The following is a 26,970-nucleotide window of genomic DNA, read 5'->3' as shown; positions in this document are numbered from 1 at the left end:
AGGTAATTAACTAGTTCAAATATTTGAATGTCAATATTGTCAAGTGTCTAATAAATGTGAGCTTTGCATTTCAAAAGAGTGAAAACAAAAGTGACTCACAATTGGATTGTGCTAGATTTTTGGGAAGCATGATGTATATTATATAGTGTGTGCTATCAGATATAGCATTTTCTATTTTAAACTGAGTCCGTTCACAAGTGATCCCAAATAAATTCATTAGATGACAATAAATAGAGTTTTGGAGTATTTAAAATAATACTTAAAATCAGGTCTTGCATTATAACAATATTCAACAATATTGAAAGATATAGTGATGCAAATTGAATCATCGGAAGAATGAAGTAAAATTCACGAGTGGATATGTATTTACTATTGGTAGAGTCTCTTAGAAATATTTCAAAAGATACATGTATTGTTAGCTCTACAATGATCTTTGAGCTAGGTGCTCTAGATAAGGTCGGTGAATAAGTTAAAAGACTCCGGAATTTCTTAATAGATATTCTATTTTGGCCCAAACCATTGGCATTAGTATGAATATACTTTCACAGTCAAGATGAAATAGTTAGGGCATGGAGCATGACGTATAACAGAAAGTCTCGTCATATACGACATAGACATGATACTGTTAGAAAACTACTATCTAGTGGAATTATCAGAATTGACTATGTAAAGTCAAAGGATAATGTGTCAGATCCACTTACAAAAAGGCCTAACTAGAGAGAAAGTTAAAAGATCATCTAAGGGAATGAATTTACGACTTAGGACAAGTCATCATGGCGGTAACTGTATCTAGCAGACTGGAGATCCCAAGAGCTAGATTCAAGGAGAAAACAAAGTTGTGAATGAAGGTTCGGCATTGTCAATAAACTCAATTCATTCTCATGATGAAGACAATGCTCATGGACAAGGATACAATATTAAGGCTTGTTAATGAGTTAATAAAGCTTAATGGTTTTAATGATTTGCTATGTTTGGCAGAGTTGACCAAATAATGTATCTACGCGATAACACGGTTAGAAATCACCTATGTGAGTAGTGAAGTGTAAGCCGCTTCAAAGAAGATGATTATCAAAAGTCCATCTCTCTATACACTTATGAAACCAGGAGGTGTTCATGGCTAAAACGAACACAACCGTAAGAACCATAAATGGTAAAGGGTTAATTGTGTGGCATATGATTTTCTAGGTATACACCAAAGTTCGACGGTTCAAGATATCGCATCTGACCGAGTATATCCGACATATGTTCACTACGGAAAGTCCAAGGGGAAACCTACTTATCCAGATGCAATTAATTCTTGCTTGTAAAGTACACATACTTGTCCGTTTCTTTGTCTTCGAGTCATTCCCCATTCATGCGGCGGATTGTTGGATTTTGAAAAGGTGTGAATGGAAAATGAAGAGTTGCGACTTTTATGAAGAGTTGTGGCTTTTATGAAATGTTGCGACTTTTATGAAAAGTTGCGACTTTTATGAAATGTTGCGACTTTTATGAAAAGTTGTGACTTTTATGAAAGGTGACGACCTTTCTGAAAGATTGTGACTTTTCCAAAGGTTTGTGACCTTTCCGGTAAGGCACAATAAGAACCTTTTCGCACTACCCTTTGTTTTCTATAAATTGAGGGATTTTCTCTCATTTTAATATAGAATTCATGGACTTCTTCTTCAACTACTAAATCTAGTATTCTAAGTGTACTTTATTGCCGTTGAGTGGTTCGATGACACCGGAGTTTTTGGTATCTATACTTTGGTGATTGAGATCATTTTACCCTGGGAGGTCATATTCCAAATCAAACCTAGGATACTAGAGGGGAATAATTTCCTTAAGGGGACATTATGAATTCAGTGGACTTGATCTTTTTCCTATTAAAATTTTTCCAGATTCTGGTATGTGTTTTACAAACTTTAGATTTGTGAATTAATTTCAGTTCTTCTATTCTTTTGTTCTTCACTGGTTCATTAAATTTGGTAACTTCGTGTTTCTGCAAAGTTTGTTGGAATCAGTAAGATTCTTTAGACACATATTAACAACAATTCTTCTTTAAAAAAATTATTTCGTATATTTTTTTTAAATAATTTATTTCTGATTTTAGTTTCGCTACTAGTTTTAATTTTCTAGCAAAGATGTTCAAAGTTTCGTTCTAAGTATGTTTAGAATACAAGATGAACAACAATGTTAATATATAATTAAGTGAATTATGAAATTTGAGTTTATACCGTATAATTTAGTGAAATTTGATTCTTCAAGGTAGATTCTAAAGGCATAATATATAAATACGATTCTTAATTTGACTGTGCACAAGTTGACTCTTTCACTTATATAACATTAAATAAATAGATATGTGTATCCTACGTGATATAATACACATATAACATTTGGACGCAAGACATCACTTTGCTATAAATAGTGAATTAAATTATCTTAAATATATCAATCAAACAAATCTAAATTTTATACCACAACTATTTTCTATCCCACAATTTTTGTACTTATTCCCACGCCAAATGAGTCCTAAATCTTAATTAATTATTGAGGACTAACAAAGAATCCCGATTCCAAAAGAAAATGGCGGCAAATGCGTTGAAATTCATAGTTACTTCCTAAGCCAACCTAGGGTTTGTCCTTTCTCACCATCTCCACCACTGCAACAATGTTCGGAGCTCAGCCCTCCTCCGCCTTCGGCACTCCATCATTCGGCACACCTTCGTCAACCCCAGCATTCGGCACACCTGCGTCAACCCCAGCATTCGGCACACCTTCGTCGACCCCAGCATTCGGCACACCTTCATCAACCCCAGCATTCGGCACGCCGTCAACTTCATCATTTGGCACTGGTTTTGGATCGACACTATTTTCAACACCATTTTCACAGCAATCACAGCCACATCAACAGCAACAAACTTCCTTATTTCAAACACCTCAGAGTTCGTCCCCTTTCAGCTTTTCCACACCCTTGAATACTGCAACACTGGCCCAATCCAGTCCATTTGGTACTTCCTTTCCATTTGCAAATGCCCAGTTGACTACTCAGATGGCTCCCGTGGCTCCACTCCCCTTTTCTCTCGCTGATAGGGATATCCAAGTAATTTCTCTACTCTCAAATCTTTGTGCACATCACGATTCTAAGTATATTTGTTTATGTGCACAACAACTTCATCAAGCCATGGCTACCGGACCTGACTGGGTGAGGGTGGATCTTTTTCTTTGGGAAGATGCTTCATTTGAAAAAAAAAATATGAAAGGAGATAATAGACTAATTTAATTTACGTATATGAATAACACAAATATCTGATGAAGGGAGCTTAGCTGGATTGGACAATTGCTAACAGTGTAAAGCACTTTTAGTAATTAATCAAGTCACGTCAGGCTTCCTCTGCTGATTGAAGAAAGCCTCATATGGCTTCAAATAAGCAAGAAACACTCTTTCTATCTTATTCATAACATTACTGAGAAAAATTGGTGGATGCTAGAATCATTAAATGTTTGCAGAAACAATTAAAATTCTCTAATCTCTACCAGACACTAGAAATTAAAATATTATCTGAACTCTTAAACTCCTGATTTTAGACGTAAAAATAGGCAACTCTGGACCTTTTCTTCAAATCGTCTTAAAAAGTATTTCAATCTTGATAATAAGGAAGACCTGGGAGTAGTTTTTTTGAAAGAATAGTGGAGCCACCACCAAGGAGCTGTCCTTAACTGTGGCTATCCGAGGGTTGGTAGTGCGGGTCTTCTTAAAACAAATCCTCCTTTAGTTAGAATGTCTTTCCTTTGGATAGCAGGTTACTTACCATTTTATTCAGGTGATCAATCAATCCTTATTTATGGGGTGACTACTACAACTTGAACTCGTTTCCTTATAGTTGTCTGTTTTCACATCTGTATCAGGCAATTGTTGATGCGTACAAGGAGGAGCCTGGTAACCGTAAATATGCTTTCAAGGTTTGATCTCTTTTCCTACTAGGCTAGGTCATATTGAAGAGGTGAGTGAATCAAATGAAAAATCTAAGATAAACAATCGTATATTGTCACTTGTGAAGCAGTCACTGAATTGCTTATCTATTTTATTCGAGTCATTCACTAGCATTGTGAAGATATTTATGAACTCTGTTTTTGTTATGATATGTCAGTTGTTAATAGATTATGGTTGGAGGGTTTCCATCTTTTGGATGTGTATAGAGGCGCTTACATCCTTCTCATTTATTTGCACTTATGGTTGTTTTGCAGCATCTTTTGTCCAGTGTGACGGAACCTCAATATAGGACGAAACCTGCAGGGGTATCTGATGTGAGTTTGATATGTTTAAAATTTTTATTTCAGTGTAGGCATTCTGGTTTCATTGCTTGTTTCTTGCTGAGAGTTATGTAAATGCAATGAATTAGTTTGCATTGCCAGATAATGTGGGCAGAGGCAATGGGCAAACTTGAAGGCATGGAGAGTACTGACCGTGAGCGCCTGTGGCCTCAACTTGTACACGGCTTCAAGGATCTTTCCCAACGGCTCAAGGTACCTTGATATTAATCACTTAGGAATGTCTTTGGTATGATAGAAAGTGATTTGGAGGGATATGTATTCCTTAAGGTGAATGTTTTCAGTATTCTAGAACTGCAAAATCTGGAAAATGTTTTTCTTAAGAAAAATTATTCACGCTTTGATTTGCTTTTTTTTTTTTTTTGGCTATGATTTGCTTGAGCGTCTTTTGGAAACAACCTCTCTACCCCGAAGAGGAGTGATATGGTCTGTTACACTCTACCCTTCCCAGACCCAACTTAGTGGGATTTTTTTTTTGGTAATTTGAATTTTATTTATCACCAAAGTAGATAATTACAAAGCTAAACCAGTCCTACTTATAAACTGGTTATCTCAATATCTGCAGTCTGCTTACAATCTTAGAGACTTAAAAGCTACATCTATCTATTAAATAAAAGCCTGTCTCAGACAGTAGCTCTAACACAACAAACACAAGCTACTCTTCAAGCAATATCCTCTATTTTAGTCTCCGTCCTCTAAAAAACTCTATTGTTCCTGTCCTTCTAGATGACATGGATAAATTCTGTTTATACTAGTTGTAGTAGCTGGGCTTGGTGGCTTTTCCCTTTGATCTTCTGGATGATCTGCTGTGGCATTCCAAGTGGTGCTTGGAGGTTGACTGATAGTTGTCCATTGGAGTACTCTCCTCCATTAGGAGTTGGCAAATGCACACTCAAAAAATAAGTGATCTCTTGTTTCATCTTCCTGCTTAGACAGAACACTTTAGGATCTACTTGCATTCTCCATTTCAGCAACCTATCTGTTGTAGGAGTGTTCTGGATTCGCAGCCATAAGATAAAAAGGGCTTTAGGTCTTGCTAAGTTGCGACATATGAGACCTCTCCAAATCAACCTTTGGACAATCACCTAGCGTTTGATTATAGGGTTTCCTTAACTTGCTTCTCTTGCCATCAATAGCATGACAGTACATGTAGGTGATCCTTTGCTCCAAAAATGTTTCTAACCATCCAACAAGCTTGAGCAGGAACCTGAGTGCTTCCATATTTTAGCCATTGATGTAGTAACTGTGTATCCACTTGATCCATAGTCTATCCTGCTTCTTCTCTATATCCCAACACATCTTTAGAATTGCTGCTTTGTTCCATACCTTTAAGTTCACCATGTTTAATCCTCTAGCCACCTTTGGTGGACACATCTTCTCCCTAGAGACTAGGGCCTTGTTAGTTATGCTGTTGACTCCTGACCATATAAACTCCTATAGTTGGCTTGGATTGCTTTCATCACCTTAGTTGGTATAACAAAAAGTTGTGCACAGTATGCTTGAATCCCAAAAATAACTGTCTTAACAAGCTGGACTCTGTCGGCATAGGATATTTTTTTAGCTTTCCAGGAAGATATTTTTGCTACTATTTGATCAATCAATGGCTTCCACTGGATAAGATGAGTTCCTTGGTGGGCAAAGGTATACCAAGATATCGAAAAGGTAACCTGTGACTGTATTCTAGAGTTTGTTGGATTTGAGACATTATAGTACCGGATACTCCTCCAAAATGTATAGCACTTTTAGACCAGTTAGCTTTCAAACTGAAAGCTACTGTAAACACAGTGAACTTGTCGTGGCGTAGTTGAACTGGTTTTTTGTCACCTCTTGCAAATATGAGAGTTCATCTGCAAAGCTTAAATGTGTGATGTTGAGCCTATGGCAGATAGGATGGTATTTGAATATCTTTTGATTGGATAAGTCATTTAGGTTCCTACTAAGATATTCCATGACCATTGCAAACAAAAAGGGGGACATTGGATCCCCTTGCCGTAGTCCCCGAGCTGCCTCAAAAGGTTTTCTTAGTTCCCTACTATTCAAGAAAGAATATGAGACAACAGTTACACATTGCATCACCCAACCTAAAATTTGAGAGGAAACCCCAATGTTGACATTATTTGTTCTATATATTTCATCGACAGTATCATAAGCTATCTGGATATCAACCTTTATCATACATCTGGGTGAGATATTCTTCCTGTTATAGGCCTTGACTAGATCATGTGCAAGAATAATGTTATTTGCCACTTTTCTCCCAGTATAAATCCAGCCTGCATTCCTGAGATCACAGTTGCTATCATCTGGTGGATTCTATTTGCCAACACTTCTGCTATGAGTTTGTATAGGACTGTACAACATGCTATGGGCCTATACTCCCTTATATTGGAGATATTAGGATCTTTGGCAACAGTGTAACTACAGTACAATTCACTTCTTTGTGTAACTTTCCAGTAAGAAAGGCCTCTTTAACTGCTGCATAAACATCCTGTTTGATCACTGGCCAGGGCATCGACTTCTGGAGCCTTATCATTACCAGTAGAACATAGTACATCGTTAACTTTCATCTTAGTAATCTCTAGACACGAGGCCATTTGTTGAGACTTGAGAGTGATTCAGTGTTGCCCTTGCTTCATAATACTCTTACTGACTGCAGTTTTGCTTAATAGAGCAGTTCCCATTAAAGACTTGTAAATGTTAAATTGCATCCGGATCCACAATTTTTTCTCCATTTGTTGAAGTAAACCTGACAATCTATTTCTTGTGTCTTCTTTCTTTCATGAGTCTCCCAATTTAATCCACATAGCTCGGGATTTTTTTTGGTTGATGCTCTCCTCTATATTGCTCCATTTTTCTAGTTGGATCAAAAGATCCTTTCTTCCAGTGCTATAACCAAGAGAGTTTCAGCTGTCCGAATTGTCATGTATTCTTGAGGTGATGGATCTTCTCTGTTTACTCCTTTGTAATTTGTATTCTTCAACTGGTTAGTATGAGGTTTCAACTCCTTCAACTTTTGCCTAACCTTGGAAACCTACCACTCCAGCTTCTTTGCACGATTGGAAGAAATGTCTCATGTTGTGTCCACACTTCAAAGAACCGGCTAAATGGAACTTTATTGTTGAGTGTTGTCATTTTCATCTCCAGGACGATAGGTGTGTGATCTGAAATTTGTCGCAATCTGTAGTCCAGCACAAGTTGGCCATACTGTAGTATCCATTCATCATTCAGCATTCCCCTGTCCAGTGTACTAAATATTTAGGCTTATCCAAATTCTGTTTGACCATGAGTGAAATTCTCCTTTCCACATCACCTCATTTAATAGTAGATCTTGAACACATTCAGCAAAGTCTCTGGTTTCAGCCCTTGTTACTGGGGCACCATACAATCTATTTTGACTTTGTAGAAGAGTGCTGAAGTCTCCCCATACAAGACAAGGTTTATTGCATTGAGTTGCCAGATTCCTTAGTTCACTCCATAAAGTTCTCCTCTGTTCTATAGTGTTAAAGCCATGCACCACAATCATACAACAGTCAATCTTCTTGTCTCTACTAAGCACTGCATAATGAAGATATTGGGCACCTTGTGTAAGATCTTCAACTTAATAAACATTCTCATCCCATACTATCCAGATTGTCCCATTCATAGCATTGTTATAATTGTGTATCATGTTCCAGATAGGAGTTGTTCTTTGAACTATAGACGCTGCGTAATTATCTCAACTCTAGTTTCTATAGAGCCTACTAGCTTTATATGATTGTCCTTTACGTACCTACTCAACTCCTTTTGCTTATACCTTTTATTAGTACCCCTTACATTCCACACTAGCCAAGACATGTAAATATTCATGGATGTGCCACCTCCTATACTGGAGGTGGAGGGTTTTCCATCACATTTGCGATAGGTTGCAAGGGTTGAAGACCATTCTTTGTGGGTGGTGATATAGCTGGAATATAGCTCTTTGGACCACTACTATCAGGCAAAGTATTGACCTTGCCTGCCTGCTTCCTTCTATCAATCACTGGTGTAAACACCTCATTCTCCTGTATTGCCTCTTTGGATTAGGTATGCCTGTCACCTTGCTGCAATGAGGTTGTTGGATTTTCTTGTAGCCTCGGATGGTTCTAAACATTTGTTTCTCTGGGTAGCCAAGTAGGAATCAGTTTTGGTTGTTTCTGTTTGGCTGGTGGATGAGTATGTTGTGGCCTTGGTTGGCCAACTTGCTTGGGGTTATCCTTGTGACAGTTATATCCCACCATCATACAACCTTTCACAATACTCAGGCTTCTAGTCAAACACAATCACTTGTTGGAATGATTAACCATGTGCATACATGACCGTAATCTCTGTAGGGATTGGCTTGGTGACATCCAACTCACTAAGCATTCGTGTATAGGATATCCTTATTTGTTTAGTTCTACATTCATCAGCAAATATTGGGATTTCACTGGATTTGTTTTGTTGTATTTATTTGTATCTTACAGCTTTTGCAATTACCATTTTAACATACTTTTATACGCTAACTAACTGGAAATTACAGAAACACTTTCCTGGACACCAAATGCATAGAGGATGATCTGCCATTGCTTGAATCTTCTCTTTGGTTTATAGTTATTCCATAAGCTTTTCCTATTATTGAATGGATCTCTTAATACCACTTGGAACAACCCATCTTTGCCAGCATATGTTTGGATTGTTAAACAACTGGTTTTGTTTTGGCATTGATTTCTGGAAACGAACATACTTATAGAATTGATTGTGGAAAGCAGTCATGTGTAGGAAGATATAGCTTACCTAAGGCAATTTTAAATGCTTTCACATGAGTGAAAATTTATAGATTAAATCTGACTGAAGATGTTTATTTTCTAGCAATAATGTATTTACAAGTTGTCAAATGGACAAAATTAAAGAACAAACCATATTTGTTTAGAGGGAGGGACAAACATACTCTCTGAGAGTTCACAAGAACTTCTCTGGAGAAAACATCTTTTGGCTGGTTGCACTGATTTCTGGAAGCAGAAAGAAATCTGAAAATGTGCTCAATTTTCAAAACAAAAACAAGCCATAGGTTCCAAATTTCTTATTGGCTTGAAATATTTCATAGTAAATATGGAACTCTGTTGTGAGGCAAAGTTTGTAAGGTAAGGAACTGATCTGTGAGGCAAAGTTTGTTAGTTACCGAATGGATCTGCTATTCGACGTTTGTAAGGAAGTTCCAGGATTATCAATTAAGCATCCTTCTGCAAGTGTGAGGTAACCTTTCCCCTTCTCTACCTTTTTTTTTCCTTCTTCTGTTTTTGGTATAGGTAAACTACAAATGGAATGGATGGCCTAAGATTGTGTGTCTAAATGACATAATCTGCAACTCCTGGTTCATATCTTACTTGATATCTACATCTTTTACATAAATTAATCGCACCAAAAAGCTAACGGAAAATACATCTAAGTTTAAGGCTACTATATTCCTCCTTTTGCATTAAAAAAGTAAGCTGCTTCTTTCTGTCCAAATTGTCCATCAAATGACCAAAGTTGTGGTGTCCCAAATCTTGTATGCCTTCTCGTCTAGCTCGACTCTTTCCCAACTGTGCAAAAATTTTAAGACAGAGTGGGCATTGTCTATTTCATGTCAAAAATTGCAATGAACATGTGCCAAATCTGGTTTGTGAACTGCAGTGGGAAAAAGTTGACATGCCTTTCTAACAATTATTAATAAATAAAAATAATTGACATGCCCCTTCAGGGTTCTTTTCACATAGGAGACATCTGCCACAAAGTGGCATTCTTTTTTTCTGATTATTAGATTGAGTGAGATATGCTTCTTTAGCCACCAACCGAGAGAAGCAAGATACCTTCAAAAGTGCTTTTTTATACCAGTTTTCCAAGGCCAAGAATTAGTGTTGCAATTTGTTCAAAGCTTGTATCATAACCTCAGGGAGAAATCCTATTTTGAACGACCTTCCTGTTTAATAGTATCCTCATTTTGCTTCTCTACAACTCATAGCATGTGATTTGGGGGGCTGGCCCAACTGTTCTCTTCTTGTTTATCGCCGGTAGGAAGCATCCATCAGATGGTTCATAAGTCTCTTCCCCTAAATGCTTGTAGGATACCAAGCTGCTCTATGGCTTGTAGTGTGGTTCCCAAGGACTTGCTACTGAGAATTTCCTTTTCTTAAATTGATTTAAGAATCAATATGGGCTCCACTTTTCCTGTTGTTGTGTTATTGTTATGGATAAAGCTATAATTTTTTTCTTTGAAAATTGTAATTGTTTCTATATATGCAGAACAGTACAATAAGTTGTACTGAAAACCATATTTACATAAGGAACTCTAGTAATACCAACCTATCCCCTATAATGAGCCTAAGACATTGATGATAGAGATAATATCATTAGAGTAAACTTGGTTACACCAAAAACACGAAGTCAAAAGGCAATTCAGTTTTACTTGTTGCATACTATTTCCCTACTCTCAAAAAACTCTTAAGGTTCCTCTCTTTCCATGTTGTCCACCAAATAGTGACAGGACAATTCTGTGGTTACTTCTATTTTTTGCTTGTGTCCCTGCTTCTTCCCAGCTATATTGAGCTTCTGAAATTCTTTTAGGCATGGACCAGGAGATGTTTTTGAGACTCAGGAACAAATTCCACAGCTAGCCAGTGACTTCGCATTAGATGAACAAATGATCGACTTGTTCTGCAGTTTCCCCGCAGAAAAAACATCTAGAGCAAAGTGTAATTCCCCTCTTCATTAAATTCGCTTGTGTCAATACTGCTTCTTTAGCCAGTAACCACACAAAGCTAGACACCCTGTAGGGGATCTTGGCTTTCCATTCCACTTGAGTAACTGCAGATTTTGGTGGTTCAACTTCTTGTATGCTCCACCTACTTTAAAAATCCCTTTACTTCCCAACCATTGCAATCTGTCCCACCCTGTTTTCAGACCACTAAGCTGATCAATGCTCCCAAAATTTCTGTTAGTCTTGGAATTTCCCACTCATTGAGGTGCTTTCAGAATACAAATTTCCACCCTTGAGGAGTCCATAAGTCAGCTATAGTACTTTGTTGTTGAAGAACTAAATTGTGGATGTCAGGTAAAAGAGTCTCCATATTTCCTTCTGCATGCCAAGTATCCTTCTAGAATTCTCCAATTCGGCTTTGCTAAATCCTGAGTTCTCTGCCTTACCAGTTACAGCCATTGTAGCTTCGGTACACTCTGAACTTGACCAGTATGTCTTGATGTGTATCTTTATGTTGCAGCTTAAAAAGCAGTGCACTCAGACCCAGTGTTATACCTCGAGAAGTAAATGAATTGATTGTATGACTGAGGGTGTGACTTCAAATCCTGTTCCTAGAAGCTTAGAGCTCTTCTAATGCTTCATAATGAGTACTTGGAATACTGTAAAAGTTCCTTCCTCAATTAAGTGTCTGAGCTATTCAAAAGTAATATTCAATCAATTTTGTTCATTTCTACACATAATATGACATTCTATTTGTTATATAGATAACTAGTTAGATTATTTAAATTTTCAGTGCGGTTAATATTTGGATTTCCTAGTTCTCAGCTTTTCATGGCTAAGCGCATATGTGAGAAGACATTTCAATCATCCGAGTTGCCTTTGCTTCACAATTTCTCATTTTAACCATGACCTCTCATTTGTTTCTATTTTGCTCTTAAATTTTGGCCCCCTAGGGTGGGATGCGTGGTTTCTGATAATTGATATTTACCAATTGAATTTGTGTAGCTTCAAGATGAAGTCATAGTTTCAGATGCTGAGAGGCTGCAAATGACGCAGAACAATGTGAAAATGGTTAGTCTCCTTTCTCCTCTCTCATTGTGTGCCTACATATTGTCACAAATGTGTCTTTTAGTGTCTGCATTAATACTGTTCTTATTGGCTTGACCTTCAATAAATGCAGTTGCAAAGGCATTTTCAAGCTGATACCCTTCCTTGGATTGAAAGAATGAGACACAAAGAGCAAGGTCTTCAAAGACGCCTTTTGAGGGTGCGACTTTTATTTGGCCTTCCTTATAATCTTAATTTTCTATTAGTAAAACTTGCAAACCTGCTCCTTCAGTGTAATTATTAATTGTCATTTGCTTGAACCAAATTGGCTTAGCACCTATTTAATGAGATGTGTCCTTTCATTGGTCTTCGTGGATCACTGCCATCCTGGTGTTCATTTTCAGTTATATTGCACTATTAGGTTCAACAGTTATGCTCATTCGACTGTAGTTCTTTCTCGCCTGCACTACAGGTGATGAGAATACTAGAGGCACTTGAAGGTAAAGGTTGTCGATTGCCTTTGATGAAAGGAGAAGCTGAATTGGCAGAGAAGTTGGCAGCCATCACGAGACAGGTTAGTAGCCTAGACTGTTAACTTATTATGTGCTTTATGGTGGTCTAGACTTCCTGACAAATAGTCACAACTTACAGTTAAAAGGTTCTGGAGCAGAACTTTCTAGGAGGGTTCAGAATCTGCTCACCATATGTCGTGTTCAAAATGGCCTAGGAAGTGGTTCTGTTTATCTCCCTGGCTCAACTAAGATCCATGAGCAGAGTCTTGCTGACATGCAGGAGGTATGAGCATTACATTCTCTTCACAACAATAATTAAATGAAGTTCGTTATGGCTTTCTGTAAGTTGTGGTTGTCTAAGACCTCATTTGTTTTCATTAACTAGATGTTTGGACATGCAATTTGGAATGATGATTTCAAATTCCAAAATTCTTCAAAGAGCAGGATTTGATGTTCCATGTTTTTTAAAATGTAAAACTTGACCCCCATAAGTTTAAATTTTGTAAAAAAAATGATCCACCATTTTAAAATTTGCAAAAAATACTCATGCTCGTCTTGAAGATATTGTCCGTACCATGTGAAAAGATTATATTAATGAAAAGCTAATTGCTACAATTGTGGACGAATAAATTCTTTATAAAATTGTGTATATTTGGAAGTATGTAATATCAAATATTTATTTATAAAAGGAAGATGAAGATATTGATTTATCAATGCTGCACCTTAAGATATTCTGATATTTTGTTTATGAACTATAGTTTGTTCTTTTGCTAAGATTGTATAAGAATTGAAGAAATTTTGATAATTTTCACAACTTATGGGGTTTTCACGTTTATGAGAAAAAAAACAACTTAAGAAATTTAAATTGCATGCCTAAAATCTAAACAGAACTTCAACTTCAAATCATGTCCAAATAGGACCTATGATTAAGACGTCTGAATTTGAATGATTAAGATAGCCTCTAGATTTAAAACCGAATGATTAAGACGTATCTTTTTCAACATTTGAATATGCATAGTTTATATATTTGTATACATAAGAAATATAATATTCAAATAAAATAGTAATTAGACATTAGAAAAATATATATGTTTAATAAAAAATGGAACATCTATGTTTGTTAGTGATGGTGGAGATTCTTTGAAGTGGTGGTGGTCTCGGCGGCAAAGGTTGGTGTTAGGGGCTAGTAATGGTGATGGTGATAGTGGAGATATTTGGTGTTGTAGTGACTGGTCATGATGATGGTGATTACTAGTGTTGGTGAAGTTGGTTGATCTAGTATTAGCAGTGTTAATGGGGGTGATTGAGGAATTTGTGGTGGTAGTTCAGAGCAATGCTTGTTGATGGTAGAGGTGGTTGATAGTAGGGATTGGCCGTTAGAAGTGGGTAGTGGTTAATAGTGGCGGTTACAGTTGTGCTGGTGGCTGAAGAATATGTGGTGGTTGAGGATGTGTTGGTGGTAGTTGCCTAGTTGGTGGTAGTTCTAGTTGTGATGGTGGAGGTCCTTGATAGTAGGGATTGGTCATAGTGGTGGCAGTGGCTGATAGTGGTTGTGGTGGTGGAGGCGGTAGTGATAATGATGGTATGTGTGGTAGCTATTGACAATAGTGGTTGGCATCGGTGGTGGTTGACAGTGGTGGTTGTGATGACATAGGTGGTTAATGATTGGCGATGGTAATGGTGGTGATGGCAAAGGTGATTAGTGGTGGTGACTGGTGTAAATTATCCATACAAAAATCTCTTAATGATATTAAGACTTTGTTAAAGATTTTGAGGATTAAGATGTATTCATATCAATCAAATGCTTAGATCTTAATGAATACATATGCAGTTAATGATTTTAGGTTGGAACTACTCCGTTTTAGACTTCTATTAATCCCAACCAAAGTGTAACATGTGCTTCAACTTATCCAAATTGTGATATTTGCTCTTTGTCCTCTACATGCGGACATGCAATAGGTGTGAGCAAAATATTCATCTGCTACAATAATTAAGTGATGTCCCTGGTTGCTTTTCGTAAATTGTGGTTGTCTAGTAGCACTTTGTATAACCATATAGAGGAAGGTAAAGATCCTAAGTTTCCAAAGTGAAAGATGTGCAAATATGTGGGCTTTTCAAGCAATAATTGTAAGCAGTAAAGAGAAGTTTTTTGAAGAGACATGCTCCCATGAATTAGTTTTGAGACACCTTTCTGAAGTCCCTTTTGGATTTTGAATCTCATTCTTCCAGTGGACTTCTTTCATCAGAATACCATTCTTTTCTTCTCTTCTTCCTCTTCTTCTTCTTCTTCTTCTTTTATTTTCTTCGTATCTTCTTTGGACTGTCCATCTCGATGGACAATATTGTATATTTCAGATCCGGGGGAATATCTTACGACATAATAGAGTCAAGATCAAAAGTTGAAATTTGATATAATTGGGTTGAGAGTGCTAGGTACCATATGAGGATAATGGTTCTTACCCGTGGCTGGACATGCAAGATTCTAGTAAAAGCATTGGGGATCATAGTGAAAGTCTCCAAATCATGGTTGTGCAGGGATTTCTCTACAAATTTCCGTCTCTGAAATTTAATCAATATGGGAGATACATATCTTTAATTTCAGGGAAGGTAGTAACAAAACAATTATTATAATTCCAAAAAATGCATTCAATGAGGGCCAAGAGAAGTTAGCAAAGAACACATTCCTTCATTTATGGGGGTACAAAACCTACAGAAGTCATTAAATTCACTGAGGCAAACATAACTGCTAACAAGGGGAAAATGAGTTATCGGGATTCCTTGCAAGAAAACAGATGGGCTCTGACAAAAGCAAAAATAAAGATTGATGTAGAATCTGAGGATGCTGATATGTTGAAAGCTCGAGTCCAACTTGAAGATATCTTTTGGCTGATGTCTGGTGGAGAAAATCTTTGGTGAAAATGATGCACCCACCAAAAACAATGTAAGACGATGGGCTCACCAGACTTGGAAAGGAGCACAGGGAATCCATGTTTACGATATGAATGGAATTCAATTCCTTCTTGATTCTTAGTCTTGAAAGGCAATAGAGCACGTCTTGATGGGTGGACTGGAGAAGACAAGGGAGCAGTTTGAAGCTTCAATGGTGGTCGCCGACCATAGGGGCCTTCCCAAAAACTCATGAGTTCGAGTCGTTTTGGTTTCGAGTTTAGGGTTGCCTTTGCTTGCACCTCTGGTCCTTGCCAGTAATGAAGAAGATCAGAGCTTGATGTGCTGGCTGGATTGAGACGGAGGAAGAAACCGATCTCAAAACTTTCCTGCCATGATACTTGTCGAACTCCGAGTAAATTTCATTGTGTTCATCATCGGAAAGTCACAATTTTTTCTTGTTACGCTATTTTACTTTGCCTCGTCTTTCTCCAAAGTAATTTTTGCTAAAATTTTGTTGCAATTCTTACCGAAAATGTGAGAAAATAAAAAAAATATTCTCCGTGTTCGAGGATACGTTCAATAGGGCCCCTTAAATATATTTTTGAGCAGTTTTGGTTCAAATGATTAGCTAATTATTGGTTATTAGTAAAAAAAAAGTCATGAAGAGGATTATAATAATAGAACAAGATGTTTGAAACTTATGATGTTTTGAGCATGTCTGATTACTTACATATGGTTGTGTTGACTAATGTAAATGTTCCATTTGGGTAGGTTTTGCAACAGCAAACCGAGGCTATTGCTAGGCTTGGTAATGTATTGAAGAGAGATATTCGAGATGTGGAGATCATAATGGCCGAGGAAACAGAAATGATGGAAGGCTGAGTCTAGGACAACTGATTTCTATTTTGCTTGTATGTATGTGTTTAGGTGGTAAGAAGTGATAACTGTTACCAAACATCAAATGTATGAAAACAATTTTTCTTCTGCTAGCTGGGCCATTCTTGACAAAATTGCCGTTTGATGAACATGTTCCGGTTAGATATCTCCAATCTAGCTGAAGTTACAACTACACATGATACCAGATACCCCCTATCCCTATATTGTCATTTTTCCTTCTGGGTTTTATAAACAAAAATCAACTAAAAGTAAGCATAAATTGACTATAACTAAAGCTATTTGGTAAACATAAGATAGTTTTTGCTTCCTTTTTAGTACTTTATCTTTTTAACCAAACAAACAGAAGCTTATTTCACATTCTTGCACCATTTACTTGAGAGACTGTTTGAAATGTTTTTTTGACCTTGGTCAAACTTATGTGATATGATAAACTTTAAGCGTGAGTTATACATGGAGTTCATGGTTCAGTTTGAACAAGTTATTTGTTGAAATTAAAAGTAAATCAATTGACTCTGTTATTAAATTTCTAAATAAAATCAAACGAAAAAATAGCCATTATAGTTGGTTCGGTTATTTTTATTGTTCGAAAGTAATACCTTTTTTAGGACATATGTCTTCAATTGACGCAAACACCCAGTACATGAATAATCACAAGAAAGCTATGTCGTTTCAATCAAACAATAAAGCAATACTAGAGTTATATTACACATGAATAATCACAAGAAAACTATGTCGTTTCAATCAAACAATAAATCAATACTAGAGTTATATTACACAAACAAAGTGATTCAGTTAAGAGAAATTGTGATTATGTTATGTGATGTAAGGTAGGTACAAACAATGAATTTTGATGGAATTGACTTAGTGTTGTAATAGCTGGGCCAAAATCTACGTGTTGGACTTGAGAAAATCGTAAAGTCAAATACTTAAGTTAATTTTTAAAAAATTGTATTATATTTATGAATAACATAAAATTGTATAAAATTTATATAAATAATTTCACGGTTCAGTTTGGTCATTATTGCAGTTTTTTTGTACAATCGAAACCAAACCAAATAGTGTCGATTTTCAAAATTTAACCATGAACATTTCTGATTATTAAAATTTTTATTTTACAAAATTATAAGTAATTAAAAAAATGGGAGAGGATAGTAGAAATGATGTTTATTTTTCAAGACAACAAAAATCCCCATGTCCTGATTTTTTCCTCCCTTGCCCCATTTTCTCGTCTTCATTCCCCAACTCCCTTTTCCGTGGGTTCTTTTTGAAATATAATAATAAGAAGAAAGTAGAGAGATGACTTGTTATTATCCTTGAAGGATTTTTTACATTGCGAAGTTTATATTTATTTATAAGGAGAAAACTGACTTAATCCCTAATTGAAATTCCTGACTTTTCATATACATACTATAGTACAAATATGTTTGTAACATATTCCTTCTTTTCCTTCCCACCCCCTTGTACTTTTTCCCTCCATATTTTTGTTTCCACTACTTTTCCCTTTTTCTGTTTTCATTTAGGGTAAGTAGTTTCACTTCATATTTTTAAACTAATCTCATTTGATTCACATTTTAATGTGGTCCATCAATTATACTTCCGTTGAATAAATATTTTTTCAACCTATAGAATAAGTAAATATTTTAAAAGGTCATTCAATTATGAAGAATTACGAAAAAAAATATGTTTATTTTTATCATGTCCCGAGCCTACACCCTAGGCGGAACTGACACTCGAGAACCATTGTTGGCCCCAAGCGAACCCTTGGCCTAACTAGACTCTTAACAGAATATTTTAAGCATTAATAAAAGAAATCAAATGCACTTAAATCATTTGTCTAAAATTAACTTAGAATTTTTAAGATTAAGCACTCAACTAACCAAAGTGGCAAAGCAAGTCTTATAACAAAACAACTGAAATGTAAAGACAAAAGAAATATAATTATCCGTCTATGAAGCCTCTAAGACTATGAGGGATGTCGGGACAAGACCCCCCATCATCCTAATGACTAAAATACCAAAACAACGCAAAAAGGGGATCCTCTAGAAACCATGGAGGCTCACCAATTTACTCTGAATACTCAACTGGATCAATGAATCGCTGGATGTTGATCATGGTTACATGTATATGCATCATACACCGATGCAGGTCAAATGACATCAATACATTGAATGTATGAGCTTGGAAGTGGAAAACTAAACATGACATAAGCTTGAATTGAATTTGGAAAGAAACACTTACCTCAACTTTACTCAACTCAAGGATACTCAACTCAATTCCAAAATACACTGCCAGAACTGTCCTATAACATGCATGAATATAGAAAGCCTCAGCTAAGTGGATCCACTAGTCTATGTTTAAAAGCATTAACAAATCATCTAAGAAATATCACCCTTTCTACTCACGATGGCTAAATGGTTTATGGAGACATGAGTTATTATGAACTCGTCCCCATATCGGTGCTCAATACTACTATCAAAATATACTCAGCTCATATGCTTAAAAACATGACTCTTTCTCTGTGGTTTGAGGTTATTACTTAAAAGTATCTTTTGAAAAAGATTGAACTCAAAACTACTCATGAAAAATCATTTGGAAATCCGTGTTTCCTCTTATCTTAAATGTGATAACATTTAATTTTTGGGAATACATAGCCCCCATATAAAATTTTAAAGGTAATGAACTCGACCTGACTCTACTCTTTCTCAATCTCAATGCTTAGGTCTTGAAAAAGGTTTAAAGGATTTATAAAAGACTTCTTAAAATGACTCGAAGAACCAACAAGACTTGACTTTTAACTCTACCTTGAATTTGAATTATGAATTCAATGTTGTGATTTGAATTAGGAAGGATATCGTGATGATTAGGAGTGTTTTTATATAGTTGATATGAGAAACGATCAAGAATCCCTGTATGGAAGCAAGTCCACAACAATGAGATGCATTTTAATATTCGACCGCGAAATAAATTTTGAGGCAGTTGGGTCCGCGATCTCTCTGGGATGCAGAGAGAAAAGTTCCACTTTTGAAGAACAGGTCCGTGACATAAATACCTAGTTTCTACCCGACACTTTCGTTCTTCATTTTCTCATGTCAATTCGCTTAAATTTGATTCTTTTTCTCAACTTCTCTTTAGATTCCTATACTCAATATATGTACACAAGAATCTACTCATAAACAAACCTAAAATCACTACGATTTCCTATAAGTATGCAATTTCATCCCAACTCAAGAGCGAAATCCAATTTCTAGAACACAATATAAGATCATCAACTTTCAACTTTCTAGAACGAATTTCACTAAAATTAACATTATTGGCGCGTCGGTGAAAGAACCCAAAACTATTGAAAGTCTCATATACCTCTTTAGGGATCAACCCTTGGCGAAATCCACAAAGAAATCTTATGAACTTGACAAGATCTTGTCCTTTCCTTCTCTTTTCTCCCCTTTATCTTATTTTACATTCTCTCAAAGCCCTAGCGTTAATTTGGAATGCGTAAGTTGAAACTAATCATTTTAGATACCAAATAAATTATTGAAAATGAAAATATTTAATTGGATAATGAAATGACCAAAATACCCTTTTAAAATCCAATTGAACTAGGATATCTCCCTCATACGAACTCGAAAATTAGCAAACTTGGTGGCGTTGGAAAAATAATTCAAAGAACTTATATTTGATATCTTGTATCTCACCTAATCCATCCTGTGATGAGAGTTATGGTCGTTTGAAGTTGACCCAGAGCTCATACTTTACATAACATGTCAAAATTTCCAAATTTAATTATTTCCAAAAATGGCTACTTTCTAATTCGTATTCTTTGAAATAGCGGAGTGTTACAATATCTCCCTCTTGGAATTATTCGTCCTCGAATCAGATTACTCTTAATATGCTATCGGTGTAACATCTAACACCATCTCAAACACCCAACAAGCAAAATATGAATACAACAGGCTAACTTAAAACAAATGCCAAGAAAAGGGTTAGTGATATACCATGGTTTCACGGTATTTTTAATGCTTTTTCCTTAAGTTTAGTGCGTCCAAAAGCCTTTTTGTATTAATTCTTATGTAAGTTCTCTTTATTTGCAGGAAGTCTGTCTAAAAGATGAATGCGGAGTTTTTTGAGCAAGAAATGTAGAAAAGTACACCTACAGAGCTTGTGACGGTCCGTAGGTGGCATCGTAGTGCAGTTGCTGAAGGAAGATGGGGAAGTCTGACCAAGTGTGGGGTTACGGAGTGGGTGAAGGACCATCGTAGCTATGAAGGTCCGTCCTGCTGGTTCGTCATGAAGATCAGAGAAGTAGTCCCAGTACCCGACTTCCAAGAGTTCAAGTGTTATGGAACGGAGACCCCCGACGGACCGTTGTGTCTATGACGATTCGTCATACCTACCGTCGAGGGCAATGAAGAGGGCAGCGGAAGTAATTGCACAAGTATGGGATGACGGAGTCCATGACGGACCATCGTGACCACGACGATCCGTCGCGAGGTCCGTCGACCCAACCATGTTTTTGACAGATTTCCAGCAAATAGAGTTCTTATTTAATTAGGTTTTTATTTTTTTAAAAATAGTTCGAAAAACCTCATGTTTGGGGTTAGAATCTTGGTCATTTGAGCTTCTTTTGTGGATTAGACTTGGTGATTATTATTACACTTTTGGAAAATCTTTAGTCTTAAATTAATTTCAGTAATTGATTGTTGGTGATTTTTGTTGATTAATCAAGTGAACTTCTGGATTTTATTCTTTCTCATTGAAGTAAGTGCATGAATTCTTATATTACATATTTGAATATTGTGATTATGACTATGGGTAACTAAACTCTATAACTAGGGTTGTGGGAACCATAGGCGAATAATGATGTAAAACCTAACTGAAATAAAAATTCTAGAATAGTGTTTTGCATGTATTAACAATTCTTTCTCTTAGAAGTCTTTTTAACGGATGGAAACCGTTAGAACTCGCCTTAATGCTACTTGCCGGACCAAGGAGGTGGATAATAGGAAAAGAATTATCAATATAGATTTAGTGTATACTATCTAATAGGCTAGTATTGATTGGTACAAGGTAATAACTTAGTCAAATATTGAATATGATGCTTAATATAAGGTAAAGGCAAGGGTTAGTATAACAACACACGTAGCCGGACCAAGGTGCGGAGTGAAATTTTCTAGATGCCGGACCAGGAATTTAGAAATACATAACTTATCACTTTGCATGCAAGATACTAGGAAAGAATTATTATAGTTACAATTATCAAGTTATGAACCTGTGGGGAACACGTAAATCCTAGTTACTTTTATTAATTGATTAAAATCCAACATTTGAAGCTGTTAGTTGTCTCCTTTAATTTAGCTAGTTATTTTCATTTATTTAGAAGTAAAAAAAACCCTTTTATTGTCTTTGATTTCCAAGGAAATAATTGACTGAATAGTAGTAATAATAGATTGAAGTTAAGTCTGAACTATTTTTCTCGTGGGAACGATCCCAACCTCATTAGTTGGGTTCTTTACTTGATACGACCGCTTTACTTCTTATTTGAGAAGTAAGTTTGAGCGTATCAATTAGTACCTTAATTTGGATCTTCTTCGGAGTCAAAGAGATGTAGGTATATATTCTTCATGTCATCTTAGCTTCCCAAGTAGCTTTATCAACAAACTGATTTCTCCAAAGAACCCTTAACTTATGCTACTTCCTTGCTCCTCAACTTGCGAACTTGATGATCTAGAATCTGAACATGAATCTCCTCATAAGATAAGCTATCCTACAAATATATTTGGTAGGTATATAACTGAAGGATCACCCATACACTTTTTCAACATAGAAATTTCAAATACCGAATGGACCGCTGCTAACTTATGGAGTAGCTCCAACTCATAGGCCATGTTACAGATCTTCTTTGATATTCTGTAAGTTTCAATATATCGAGGACTAAAGCTTCCACTTTCTTGCCAAATCTCATAACACTCTTCATGTGTGAAAACTTCAAGTAAAACCAATCATATACTTCAAACTCTAAGTCTCTTCTCCTAACATCTATATAGGATTTCTAACGGATCTGCGTTGTTTCCAATATCTGTTGAATAACCTTCACTTTTCCATAGCTTGACACACTTAGTCTGGTCCTATCAACCAAGCTTCACCAACCTCAAACATCCAATAGGATATTTTCATCTTCTCCCATAAAGTGCCGCATACAGATCCATTTGGATGTTAGAGTGATAACTATTGTTATAAATGAACTCTATGAGAGGTAGTTGATCATCCCAATTACCTTTAAAATCAATCGCACAATCCCTCAACATGTCTTCTAAAGTTTGAATGGTGTGCTCTTCTTGATCATCAATATGAGGATGAAAAGTAGTACTCAAGTTCACCTTCGAATCCAACCCTTTCTAGAATGACTTCTAAAATTGTACAGTAAATTATGTACGTCTATTTGAAATTATCCACACTGGAACTCCATGAAGTATGAATAACTCATGAATATAAAACTTAGCATAATCTTCTACTAAATGGGTAGTCTTTACTAGCAAAAAGTAGGATGATTTAGTCATTCAATCTACAATCACCCAAATGGAGTCATGTTGCCTTTAAGATCCTGACAAACCTATAATAAAATCCATATTGATCATCTCCCACTTCCATTCCATATTCTCTATATTCTGAGCCATATCACCGCGCCTTTGGTGCTTTACTTTAACTTGTTGGCAATTCAGACTCTTAACTACAAACTCTACATTGCCTTTCTTTCTACGATTCGATCAATAAACCTCTCTCAAATCACGATACATCTTTGTGGAACCCGGATTGATAGATATCTGAAGTTATGAGCTTCCTCCATGATCCTATCTTAGTTTTCATCAGCCCTTGACACATACAATCTACCTTGATAACTCAATTCACCATCTACCCCTTGTTCAAAAGCTATTACTTTTTGTTTATGAACATTTGCCTTTAATTCAAGAAAAATAGGATCTTGGTCTTACTTTTCTTTAACTTCAGACACTAATGATGATTCATCCCCATTCATCACCACTACTTCTCCTTCATTGGAATCCATTAAACGAACTCCTAATCACGCAAGTCTGTGCATATATTTAACTCAATCTCGTTCTTGTCTTTCTCAAAATGGGTAGCTCTACCCATATATGATCTTCTCAAAGCATCAGCAATAACAATATCCTTACCTGGGTGATAGAGAATACTCATGTCGTAATCCTTGATTATTTCTAACCACCTCCATGTTTGATATTACGCTCTTTCTGACAAAACACATACTGAAGGCACTTATGATCGACGAACACATATATGTGAACACCATACAAATAATGATGCCATATGTTCAAATCAACTACTATGACAATGAACTCTAGTTCATTGGTTGGGTAATTCTTCTCGTGAATCGTAAGTTGTCTAGAGGCGTAGGCTATAACCTTGCCATTCTGCATCAACACACAATCCAAACCGACTCTGGACACATCACAATACACGACAAGACCTTGTGTATCCAAGTTCTTTTCCTTGCCCTATTAATTTATTTCATTTTTGGTGATTAAGTTAGGGGTATAAGTTGAACTAGATAAGTTTTTACTTTTACCAAAAGAGTTAGGGCTTTGAGAGAAGAGGAGAAAGGATAAGAGCGTTCAAGATTCCCCAAGATCATCAATGTAACTTGTGGATTTCATCGGGGGTAATCCCTAAAAAGGTATGTGGGTCTATCTCAACGTTGGGTTCATTCACCCACGTGCCAAACATGTCTAATTCACCGTGATTTCATTGTAAAAGAATTGTATTTTGAATTTTCTTGAATGTGGTTTCTCAAATTGCTTTTTTATTGAACATGAGTTCAGATTTAGGAGTTCTTTGATGATCTAAGTGTTGTTCTTGAATTCATTGTGTTACATCCTCATATATATATATATATATATATATATATATATATATATATAAATGATGTGGGTACATAAATCTAGAGTGAATTTAAGAAGAGGAACTGAATTAGAACGATTTAAGGTCAGAAAATGAGAGAAAAAATTTGTCAAAAAAAAAAATTAATTTGGGGAAAGGCTGCCCCCCAATTGCACCAGACAGGATGGGACGGCACGCCAACAATGCGCCAAAAAGGATCCTCAATCAAATGAGGCTAGCGCGGCACGCCCTGGATGTGCCTGAATCGACATTCTTCACCAACTTTTCATAATTTAATCTGTTTAGGCCTCTCTAGAGTGTTTTAACACTTCCTAATAATTCTAAATACTCTAAATGACTTTTAAACATATAGAATCATCCAGAAACATGAAAATTACAATCTTGCATCAATACCTTCGAATTCAAGGAAAGTTAAGTGCCAAGTCTAGAAAGTTCTTAGAGTTTTTTTAAGAAGTATTTTGAAAATGATTTTAACTTTATTTTAAGATTTAAAGATTAAATTGAGAGAAGAGTAAAGATAAGGAGAAAAAGTTCATTCCAAGATTCATAAGTCTTTTACAAACATTTTAACTTAGTTTCTAAGGCTAAAGTTTGAGTTAAGTTTAGAGTTAAGTGAAGTTTTTTCTTCAAGGAAGTATATGGGGACTACGTATTCCCAAAGGAGTATAAAATTTTTTCACATTTAAATAAGAACGGAAACTAAGTTTTCCAAAGATCCTTCAGGATAATTTTCAGAAAAGAGTAATAGATTTCTAAATGAAGCAAGCAGGGGAAATAGACTTTCCAAAGTAGCCTTTGAGCTAAGTTTTGAGCACTAATCTCAAATCACAAAAGTAAGTATGTTTTCTTAAAAAAATATAAGAGCTAATATAATTATATTTTTGGGAGTAGTATTGAGCACCGATATGGGGGAGAGTTTAGATAACTCCAAGCCCCCATAAACCATATAACCACCATGGGTAGGAAAGGGTCATACTTTTTAGATGATTCCTTTACTGCTTTAGCATAAACTAGTGGATCCATTAGGCAGTTCAAGTCCTATATTGATGACAAGGTGTAGGAGGGCCCTGGTAGCGTGAGGCAAAACTTTGTATCATCACTCTAGCTCTTAAGTGATGATTTTCGGTTAGAGAAACTCCCACAAAAGTTTAATGTATTTATATATGTACCTCAGTTTATTTGTATTTTTACATGCATCTCACAATTAATTGTATCGTAGTATACATTCAGAGTTTACAACATCTTTTCAAACAACCTTTCTTTATATTAGACTTGATTTTAAATTGCTGTATATTGAAATGTATCAGTTATATTATTCATGAGTTGAGCAAAGCCAAGCTGAGTGTTCCTTTTTACTCTTTTCAAGCTTAAGTTGTTTTAGAATTCCAACTCGCATACTCATACATTCAATTTACTGATGCCAGTTGACTTCCATTGTATCATGATGCCGACGCAAGTAACGAGGATCTACATCCAGCGCACCGTTGATCCAGTTGACCAATCCAAAGTCCGTTGGTGAGCCTCCTTGCTTTCCGGAGGACATTTTTATTGCTTTCTAGTTAGTTCATTAGGATGTTGTGGTATTCGTCCCAACATCCATCTCAATCATCTTAGAGGCTTCATAGATAGTTAGTAGTTCAATTGTCTTTACACTATTATTTCAAACATTGTTTAAAGACTTGAGTTGTCATTTGGGTTAAGTACTTATACATATATCTTTGAGATATATTTCTTATGTTTATGTCTTCCGCTGAGTTAAGTAAGCCAGTCCAAGGGTCCGCTCGAGGCCAACAATGGTCATTGAGTGCCGGCCACACCCAGGGTGTATGCTCGGGACATGACAATACCGGGCCAGTAATTAAACACTTTTTCAATTCTCAAAAGCATTTTTCACGAGCTTCAAACCATTGAATGTTAACTATATTCTCAGTCAACTTAGTCAAAGAAGATGAAATAGATGAAAACCTCTCGACGAAACTTCTATAATGTACAACAAATCCCAAGAAACTCCTAATATCAGTTGGAGACGTGGGTCTAGGCTAGTTCTGTGCTTTCTCTATCATTTGAGTGTCAACTCCAATTCCATCATCGAAAACAATATGGCCTAAGAATGACATAGACTCAAGCCACAATGTACACTTAGAAAACTTAGTATATAACTCTCTATGCTTGAGAGCGTGAAGAACTTCTCTGAGATGAATAACATAATCTTCCTCATTCCTTGAATAGATTAGGATGTCATCAATGAATACGATCACAAACATATCTAAATAAAGCTTGAATACTCTCTTCATAAGGTCCATGAATGTTGTAGGATTATTGGTCAAACCAAAGGACATAACTAGAAACTCATAATGACCATAGCGGGTCCTAAAAGTTGTCTTAGGAATATCACCTTCTCTTATTCTCAACTGGTTATAGTTAGATCTGAGGTGTATTTTAGAAAAAAATTAGCGCCTTGAAGTTGATGGAAGAGATAATCCATTCTCGGAAGATGATACTTATTCTTGATTGTAACCTTGTTCAACTGATGGCAATCTATGCACATTCTAAGAGAACCATCTTTCTTCCTCACAAGTAAGACCGAAGCGCTCCAAGGTGAGACACTTGGTCATAGGGGTGGGCATAAATACCGAAAAACCAAAAAACGGAACC

At 36.1% G+C, this 26,970-nt stretch overlaps 1 protein-coding gene across 1 annotated transcript; it reads left to right on the top strand.

Annotated features, from left to right (window-relative positions):
• The first annotated feature begins 2,399 nt into the window (after nt 1–2,399).
• Nucleotides 2,400–16,478, top strand: LOC101253565 (nuclear pore complex protein NUP54). Its single transcript, XM_004252173.4, has 9 exons — nt 2,400–3,082; nt 3,889–3,942; nt 4,228–4,287; nt 4,396–4,506; nt 12,047–12,112; nt 12,222–12,308; nt 12,561–12,662; nt 12,740–12,883; nt 16,261–16,478. The coding sequence occupies exons 1-9, from the start codon at nt 2,651–2,653 to the stop codon at nt 16,369–16,371; spliced, it is 1,167 nt and encodes a 388-aa protein (XP_004252221.1). The 5' UTR covers nt 2,400–2,650; the 3' UTR covers nt 16,372–16,478.
• Nucleotides 16,479–26,970: the final 10,492 nt, after the last annotated feature.

The sequence above is a fragment of the Solanum lycopersicum genome, chromosome 12 (assembly GCF_036512215.1).
Source record: "Solanum lycopersicum chromosome 12, SLM_r2.1".
NCBI lineage: Eukaryota > Viridiplantae > Streptophyta > Magnoliopsida > Solanales > Solanaceae > Solanum > Solanum lycopersicum.
This window is presented reverse-complemented; position numbering and strand designations above follow the sequence as displayed.